The following is a 9,802-nucleotide window of genomic DNA, read 5'->3' as shown; positions in this document are numbered from 1 at the left end:
TAACTATGACACTTTCCAAGATGTTTTATGGGTCAGGATCTCAAGAACAACACATTATAAAAGCATCCATATGATTATAAACAGTTAGCGATTAGATTAATAGGTGGACACTGGGGTAAACACCTTGGAAAAAACACAGGAGTCAATGTCATGTGTTCTTCCCCTCTCTTTTGTTACACAATGCCAGTATGCTGTTGTTATGGGTTGGCCACAGTTGGAAGACATCACTGTAGCCCACAGCTTAGCCCTACCCTAGAGAGGGGCATTTGCAGGTGTGGATTGGTGTGGCTTAGTGCAGTAAAACTGGTAATGGAAAAGCAAATCAGCACAGCAATTTTCAATCTGCATGGCCAATAGTGAAGATCCCTGAATTGAAAACCTTAAATCTTGTTTCACTAGTTTATTTTTGAAATTACTGAACGTCTTATTCTAACTAAACATGTAAGAGTTAAACACAACAAGCAGGTGAAAATAAATACATAAATAAACAAGCATATATACCGAAAGTAAAATCATTCATTTAGGCAAGTTAAAACATGCCTATCAATCCCAGTAATCAACACTTACCTTTGGTACAGGCACAAAGGCGGTCAGTCCCAGAGCAGTAGGTAACTGAGACAAAGGGGTCCGTCTCCTCTGCTGACCCCTCCTTCTTTGGTGGCTCCACCTTGGCTAGGACCTCCAACGTAGACAGGTCCAGTATCATAATGTACCCAGCCCTAGTGGTCACCACCAGGTGGCCTAGGCCTACCACCTCTAACCCCTTGCACTCTTTGTGGCTCAAGGCAGAGGACGGGGGACTAGTGATATTAGCGCTGCTGGTGGGTTTGGCTGCTCCAGATGCAGTCCCAATTTTTGAACCAACAGTGCCTGCTGGGCTCATTCCAAATCCAGATGAGCTAGGCTTTGACCCAGACGGGAGAGCCTCCTCTGGAGCCTCTTCACCGTCATCCTCCCTGCTGTCAAGCACATCTGGAGGAAGCAATATAAGAGACGTGATGGTATCACAAGGGTCCCAGATCTGTTGCACCTTGATTGGTTCCTCGTCCAGGGTGACAATACGTGTGGAATAGTTGAGCTTATAGAGTGCAAGATAGCCTCCACTCCCACCACTCAGGGACCTCTGCTGCTGTGGCTGCTGCTGGTCACCTGGGGGCAGGATGAGGGGTGTCTGAGGTGATGACACTCCTGGGTGGTGGCCTTCAACCCCATTGGCCACTGGATGTAGGGGGTCTCCTTTGCGCTGGCTGCACAAGGCAGAGTGCAAGCGGTTGAGATTGTTGAGAGCCTCCACCTGGTTTGTGGCACTCAAAGATTCAGTGCCACATGGCTGCAGGCTGACCAAAAGGTGCACACCATCCCAGCAGGGTGTGATAGTGTCGACATACAGATTTTCCTCTTCTAGCTGTTTGGGCAACCTTAAGCACTGCACTAGCGCGCCAGGTCGAGGAGGGCTGGAAACGTTAGTAGCAGCCAGTGTGTTCCATTTGTCAATGTGACCATCTAACCCCACCAGATTATTTGCTGCATCAGCAAACTGCTGGATGTAAGTGATGGGAGGATCCTGAAGAAGTAGTTGCTCGTGTGTGTCAAACTCCATCTCTATAATCTGTGGCACAGTGAAGCTCTCCTCGTGGAGCCCCTTGTTCATTAGATTGTTTATTTGAGAAAAGACCTGGCCCGATGACTTGTCATCTACCTCTCTGATACTGTATAGCAGAAGCATAGGTATAGTCCTGCGCACAGACGGCAGAGAAGAGGGGCTTGAAGGTTGGGGTCCTGCTAAGTTAGTGAAGCCCTGCTCCTGCTCTGAAGTCTGAGGGTCGCAGGTCTCTATCTCCATGGGGCCTTGGTCCTGTAGAGGTCCAGGGTGTATGTGCTCAGTGATCTGAGTCCTAACGGGACCATCTGTGGTCCTGCGTGCGGTAGTTGGGGCTGTGGGTGGGTGTCCAGCATTGGGAGTGCTAGATGCTGAGCGGTAGCTGAGCAGGCCTCCAGTTAACAGACAGGGGAAGGGAATGTTGTGGTGGTCAGGGACCTTGTCCCTTGCTTTGGCCTGGCTATGGGCCTTGGCTTGGTTCAGTGAGGGGTTGCTACCCAGCTCCTCCAGGTCCTTGACTGTGTCCTCCAGTACGCTGGCTACCACCTCCCACTGGAGCTTCTCTGGCTGCTGGAGCACACTCAGTGCCGTCACCCCTAAGCTCACATCCATGCTCTCCCATTGGGACTGCTGGCCTAAAACAGAAGCAAAAGAAAAGGTCTGATTTTTTTTTCCCATACAATTATGGAATACACCATTTGAATGAGGTCTGATGTCTCACATAAAGGAAAAAAAAGAGAGATTTGTTCAAATGTATCCACTGAGGCTTTCCATGGGCTGCACCTGTAGTATAAAATAACCATAGTAAGTAGATAGTGACTAATGAGAACTGATAATAACTGTTATAATGACAAAAGTACGAAATGAAGGGTAATGAAGTGTGAAAGAGATGCTGAAACATTATTCGGCACCAGCTGATTGAAATGTGCAACTACTGACTAAAGCAGCAGTAGTCTGATGATGTGAAGTGTGAAAATGTAACCACAAATATAAGAATGAAATCATATAAACAAATATGCTTAGAACCTCAGATCAGTTTGCTTGGTTCACAGATTCAGGGGTGAAAAAAAAATTCCCGAGCCTGAACTTTTTTCCATGCCAACGGGGATGTACGCGAGGGGGGTGCGGTGCATTTTTGTCTGACATAAACAGAGACATTACCACGGTCCCTCCGCCCTCCGGCTAAACGCGAGGGGGTAAAATTTCGACACTGTATCCCCCTCTCACCCCGGGTGAGAGTGCTACCTGCGGGCACACGGCGCACATTGGCTACCCGCCTCTGCAGCTCCGATGGTGTTTCCGCGGCACATCACCCTCCAACCTTCGGGCAAGGTCGCGGGTTAGGTGCTTCCAGCTGCTGGAGGCAGGGACCGAGAGGCGTCCAGAGAGGGACAAAAGGTGGTCGGGGGCCGCTGCCTGCATGAATTGAATTGGGGAAAATATATACTGCAATGCACTGATGAATCGATATTTTTAACCATCTCCTCTATCCAAGCCCAGCGCCATTTGCTCTTAATGCCTTTGTTGACATCGTTAGTGTTTTCCCCTGGCTTCATGAATTTGAGGTCCATCCTGACACTACGGTGCGCGTTGCCAGTAAACCCAGATTCAATAGCCCGTGGAGCGACTGCTCTCTGGATCACCCTGTTTGGCCAAGACCCGCTCCCACTGTATTTTTGATTGGTTAGTAGACCTATTGTTAGTTTGATTGAGTGAATGTTGCTCTTCTGTTAGATCCAGAGAACTATATGTTTGATATATGGTAGGGACGGTAAGATTCACCGATTCGAATCGGTACATCTGTATTAACATTTACAATGTGGTTGCATCAATGACAGAAGTGTGCATCAGTTAAAAAATCTGGATGAAATCAAGATGTATCGTGTATAAAATCTCTGCATCGATAAAAACCGACGCCAATATATACTTAAAATGAACTAATTTAGAAGTAGGACCAAGGGCTTGTTTCTGTTCTTATCACCGCGGCCGCCATCGGTCAATTCAGTTAGAGTCTGAGAGATGGTCAGCTCGAGAAATGCAATCTTTAAAATGTACTGGGAGCACAACCAATCTAAGCTCTCACCCGAAGCGACGACATGGTGTTAATGTTACAGAGAGGTCTCCTTCAGCTCCAGTGGTTAGCACCAGCGGAGGTGCTGCTGCTAACTCAATGTTAGTGTTTGTGTCGCTGCGTGGTGTACACGTGAGTTTTCCTCATTCTGAAAACATGACTTGTGGCATATGTCATATCACTCCCCTGGGCGCAAGAAGAAAGCCAAAATATATATTTTTAGTAAGGAAAATGACAAAAATAATAGTAGCACACAGTGACTTGAATAAGTACTTTAATCTGAATACTGGTTTGGAAATATTAAAAACAGGAGAATTAACTTTGAGCTAGTTTGGAGGAAAGTCGGAGATATGGGCCCATTTCAAACAAGTCGTGGGTAGTGATAACGTGTCAATCTGTACAACTTTTGCATTCATTCAGCAGCTTTTAACTGCCAAAAGGCACCACTGCTTAGAGTTTAGTTTCCCATTGTCCCTGTTTAAGTGTGAAGCACACTGTAGAAATAAATAACGAACATGAACGATCTGCACCACTTTGTATTCCATTGTACAATATTCTTCTGCATCGCATCATATCGCATTGTGTTAAACCAAATTGTACTGTATCGTACTGTTATGCAGTAGGTGGGAGAATTGTATCGTATCTTACCGGTGTTGTTTCATATGAATCTTTAATTTATCGTATCGTTAGCAGTGTACCAAGACGCGTATCGTATCGCCTCAGTGTTGAAGATGCACATCGCTAATATATGGGCAAACCTGATTTTTTTTTTTTTCTTCGTAGTCACGCCGGAGATCCGGCACGGTGCCGAAATGCAATCAGCCCTGAAGATTATGTCTGTGTCTGATCTGGTGCTTTGCCAGCAAATAAAGTTCTACTCAACTCAGCCTCCTGGTGAAGACTCCGGGTGATTTTTTTGATTTTTGAAATCTTTTGGACGAACCAAGAAAAGTAAAGCTTGGCTGATATGCCTTTCCATCACCAGTATGAACGGGCAGAGTGGAGCCGAGCCTTGCAGAGCTGTGCCAGTGACGGACAATCTCTAGACTAGAGCCAAAGTGGGCATGTGCCCTGCCTCTGGGCAGGCTGAAGTGACATCTTGTGGTGGTGGCCAGCCAGCAGCAACCCCATTCTTACCCTCAGCCAAGCCTCAACTTGTGTCTGTGTAATAAACCTGACAGAGAGATGCTTTTTAAAGTCTTTGTGCATTTGTCTCTCAGTACTTTCATAGCATTTCCCTCTCTCTTAAGTTTTTTTCCCCATGTACCTGTTTGTTCTTGCAGATGTGTGTTATTTTACTGTTCGATTTTGTACACTTTTAGCTGTTTTATGAGCCTCATTAAGTTACTAGTAAAGCCCAAGATTTCCTTGTTTTGTTGCTTCAAAATAAAAGCATGTAAATAACAAAATGACTGGCTACTACTTGGCTAAAATCTCAAAAAGGGGTGCCTCTGAAGTTCAGTTGGTAGTGCATGCACCCCAAATGTTTTGTCCTCATCACAGCAGCCCAGGGTTCAAATCTAACCTATGGCTTTGTGTGTGTCCACCCTCCAGCCCTGTGAAGCCAAAGATCGGAGGATCAAAAATTTGTCTTTTGAGGTCAGAAATGACCATGCCATCACAATAGTTTAAAACAGAGGGACTTGGAGTTTTTCTTGTGATTTTTGCATCTACATATTATCCTGGCAAAAATAATTGCGATTCATTATATTATAATCCCTGAGAGCACCTCTAACAGACTCAATCTGAGCCCAGGAAGCACTCCTACCCTTAAATGTGTTGATTTTTACAAGGAGTGCATTAATTATAAGTAATTTATAGGAAGTAAAGCAGGTTTCTTGCAGAATTAGCAGAGCTTTGTTAGCTGTGATTCTTTGATAATACTGCAGGGAGGTAGAGTATTTAGACCTGCTTCCTTGACTAGTTCACAAAACAAACACATCATTTATTAAGATACATCTTCAAGCTGGTAACCCTGTAGTAATGGAAATGTACAACACATGGCTTCAGATATGGATCATGCACCACTTAGAGCACTTAGAAATGACAAACAGTAACTGCTTTTGTTTTCATACCTGTTACTGAGTCTGACCGGGAATGCTCATCACTGTCTGAATCCTCCAACTGGTCATCGCTGAAAGAGAAAAAGGGGTTAAAAACATGCTAGAACACAGAGCAGTGACTCTAATGTACAGACACTGAGTGGCTGTCTCAGTGTGTGACCACCCTCTTTGAAGTTGGGAGTTTTTGTTGCCCTTGTTGCTGCTATTGTTTTTTAGTTCAGAGATCATTCTGTAGTATAGATCAGTGTTACAAGCAGCAGAGAGAAAATGTGAAGAAAAAAAAAATCATGTGATCCTCAAGACCTAGCTCACCACCACTCTGACTTCACCTCAATCGCATCAGCAGGTAAATTTGCCTTCTACCTGTCAAAGATCAACTCCTCTGCCTCCAACCCCAGGAAACTATTCTCCTTGTTCTCTTCCCTCCTCACCCCTCCTAACCCTCCTAAAGAAACCCATCTTAGACTTTGCTGACATGTGCAACTACAGACCTGTATCTCTTCTTTCATTCCTCTCTAAAATCCTAGAATGCACCATCTACAACCAACTGTCCTCCCCATCTTTCACACAACGATCTCATTGACCCTTATTAGTCAGGCTTCAGGACTGCTCAATCAACTGAGACAGCCTTCCTCACAGTGACCAAGTCCACCAGTGTTCCCAGAGCCTCGTCCCACTCATCAGACATGTTGAGGAGAATGAGGACTTCCTGTTGCAATGTCAGGAAAGCAGAGTCACCTGCCATCTTCCTCAAAAGACTCACTTGTTCAGACTTCACCTTGAACCCAAATAGCATGACTCCCTCGCTCTGTCCCTTGTGCTAAATGATCAAAGAAAACAGGGAAAAGGTTTTGGTCTTCCCTTCTACGCAAAGGGTAGAAATCCTAAAACAACCACAATGCACTCCGCTGCACCGCACCGACCAATCACAGGACGTCTAGACACAGTTTGATCACTATGACAAATGTGTCACTTGGAAATGTTACAGAAATCACCCAGCTTGCAACCCTTTGTGAGAGTTACACAGTGCGTAAGTGCGTAAGTGCGCGAGTGCGTGCGTTTCACCTGTCACCCTCTAGTTTGGGCAGGTCAGAGCAGGAAGATGACTCCTCAAGCCAGGCAAGAGTTGGTCTCCGAGACTCGGTGAGTGTCTGCTGGCCCTGCTCATCACCACACAGGATCAGCTGCCTCAGGATGGCTGGATCGTACGGATTGATGTCAAACTTCAAGTGCACCTGTCCAGCACACAATCACAATCTTTAATTTGGGGGTCAATACACACATTAACTTTCTGACAAAGTGAAATACTTGATGGCTCACAATGTCACAGTCATTCATTTTGAAGCTCTAACCTTCATCATTTTGGAGACATCCCAGATGCAGACTTTGCCCCTCTTGGTGGCAGCAGCCAGGAACTGCGGGCAGCTGCCAAAGCCGCAGCAAGCGATCTTGTCCGAACTGTCAGGGCTGTTTGGAAACTGGGCAGGACTGGTCGCCAGTGTCACTGACAGCGGCACGTTTTGTGTGTGCTCACCCTTCACAAATGGACAATTGGGAGAATGTCGTTCGTGTTCAGACCTGGGTAGCAGTGGAGAGATGTTGTCATTGATTAACCATCAAAATAAAAAAATATGGCACAACTGTTCACCAGCATCCCGTTGCATTAACCAAAAATGCTCCTAGCTATCTTACCTTCATGAGGGAGCTAAAGAAGGCAACCCTAATCAAGCTAGTGTTTTCATTTTTATGTCCTTTGAAGCTCACACAGATGTTCACTAAGCAGTTTTGGATGCTCTAAAACTAAAAAGAAACTGGGGCACCATTGCAATGTGCAGTAGCTAAAGTGAATAATCTATACTCACCAGGGCTCATCTGTAGGTTCCCAACAGACCAGGCACACACTGCAGGTGAAACACATGGCTCTGTCATCCCCTGTTGAGGCAGGCTATGGAAGGACAGGGAGCGGGTACAGTTTAGCAACACATACACAGCTACAATTCATAGTGCCTACCTTAAAATGTATCACAGGTGTATATAAATGCAGCAAAAGAAAAATAATGAAACCCTTCATTATTTTCTTTTATATAGCAATGTTTCCTCTTTTAACTGAATAATCTTGTAGTGACCTGAAACACTAAAAAAACGCATAAGCCATCAGGCTAATGTTCCATGTTCTCTCAAAACTCACCTGGTGGTAAAATCCTGCTTGAGCCATTGGATCAGGCTGAGCCCATCTGTACCCAGCATGTGGCCATGATGTAAATGTCTCCCTCCTGTTGGCTTCACTGTACATCAAAGATCTGTAGAGAACAACACATTTTAAAAGTGAGCCCAACACACACACACGCACTCACAGGACCTTATGAACTAGCTTGGAAGCACAAACTGGACGAGACCCAAGCTGAGCTTGAATTCTGTCTCACAACAATTACTAATCACAGCCATTTTACCTGAAGCTAACGTCTGTTACCATTAATAAGAACTGTTACAGCAGTCAAGCTAATCAGCCACGATCTGAGGAGGTGCTGTCACCCTTGCTGTCCAACTCTGAGAGAGGTGTGTGCAGCAGAGTCAATAGAGGCCTTATCTTAAAGCTGTCATGTGAAAACAATATTATTGTAGAATAAAACAAATGTGAAACTGCAGATGGATAAACATTTTGTTTTTGTGATGTTTAAGTGTTGAAAAGATGCAACATTTATTTGGTAAACTGCTGTAGTCTTTTTGTTGGAAGGACTTTCTGAATAAAAGGGGAATTTAAATGATGAATAAGTAGCCACGTGCAAATTGAGATCACAGAGGATGCCCCACACTGAGTTGCATCAATACCAATTGTTGACAACTAGATCGCAATCGAATCAAATCGTGATGCAAGTGAAGATTTTCACCTCTGGTAAGTGACATCATAAGCATTCAGAGTAGGCTATTCACAATTTTTCAGATTACCTTTTAACAGCATCACTTTAGTTTTTGTTTGAACAATCACTTTCAACATTATGCCATCTTACTGCAGTCATACAGCATCTCCGGCTCAGACATGCTTGGTGGGGTTAGTTGGTGGATCATTTGTCAACTAACTTTGCTTTCACCATTTTCATTGAATATTGAAACATTTATAATGGTAACAAAAGGTCATTTTAAACTCAAATTGGTGGGAGATTCAACATAAATGAACTGTCACATATGTCTGATTGGGTACTTCTTAGGGACAAATTGGAAAAGGAGGGAAATAAAACTGAAATAACCCACAGTCACACTTTTCCTGGGCTTGAAAACAGACATAACCTTGTAAGGATACTTTCTGGTTCAAAATGTGACTCTTGAACAAATGCAATGTCCACTACAGATCATTTTTAATATGTCAAAATGTTCATGGTCGACTCCCTTGCGATTCCAGCTGGAAAATGTTGAAACAGCTAATCTTATAAGTGCTATGCATAGATAATCAGGGTTTCTGCAGGTTTGAACAAGTCAAATTTAAGACTTTTAAAGACCTTTTTAAGGCCATCTTAAACTAAACTTAAGAAGTATGAAAAAGGAAAAAGGAAAAATGCAGTCCCAGAATTACTTTAAAAAATAACCAAATTTTTATTGCCATTCACTGAGAAACTCAAACAATGAAGAATGGAGTGAGTAAATTTGATTAGTTTTTATTCTAATTTTGTTTTTCATTTTGTTTTTAATTTCAGTTTAGTAGTTTAATTTAGTTTTTATCTGGGAATTTAATTTCGTTAACTATAATAACCCTGGTGTGTGTGTGTGTGTGTGCGTGTGTGTGTGTGTGTGTGTGTGTGTAGACAGGAGATGCTGTCACATAATGTTTTTACAAAAATACTTAGCACCGGTGTTCAAAAGCCAAAGCACCTCTGTTTTCAACTTTTAAAACCCCACAGAAACCCTGGATAATATCAAGGGGATGATCCAGTATGACATTATACAAAATAAGGGCATGGCTGATTAATCTGTCAGCCAACTTAATTGGCCAATTATAGTCTTAGAATAATCATCATCGGCCAAGAATTGGCTGATAAATGTAGAAGTTAACACTTTCATTTTTCCTAATGACTA

At 43.8% G+C, this 9,802-nt stretch overlaps 1 protein-coding gene across 5 annotated transcripts in view; it reads right to left on the bottom strand.

Annotated features, from left to right (window-relative positions):
- birc6 (baculoviral IAP repeat containing 6) overlaps window positions 1–9,802 on the bottom strand; it is a 135,439-nt gene that overhangs the window by 98,839 nt on the left and 26,798 nt on the right. For all 5 annotated transcript variants that reach the window (XM_037122680.1, XM_037122682.1, XM_037122681.1 and 2 more), the window contains exons 5-10: window positions 7,923–8,034; window positions 7,597–7,679; window positions 7,087–7,312; window positions 6,800–6,969; window positions 5,747–5,805; window positions 568–2,235 (exon numbers count right to left, since the gene is read on the bottom strand). In XM_037122680.1, coding sequence (XP_036978575.1) covers window positions 568–2,235; window positions 5,747–5,805; window positions 6,800–6,969; window positions 7,087–7,312; window positions 7,597–7,679; window positions 7,923–8,034 — 2,318 coding nt within the window. The remainder of the gene's footprint in view (window positions 1–567; window positions 2,236–5,746; window positions 5,806–6,799; window positions 6,970–7,086; window positions 7,313–7,596; window positions 7,680–7,922; window positions 8,035–9,802) is intronic.

This window comes from Acanthopagrus latus, chromosome 15 (assembly GCF_904848185.1).
Source record: "Acanthopagrus latus isolate v.2019 chromosome 15, fAcaLat1.1, whole genome shotgun sequence".
NCBI lineage: Eukaryota > Metazoa > Chordata > Actinopteri > Spariformes > Sparidae > Acanthopagrus > Acanthopagrus latus.
Note: the sequence above shows the minus strand (reverse complement) of the source record. Positions and strands in the feature narration are given on the sequence as shown.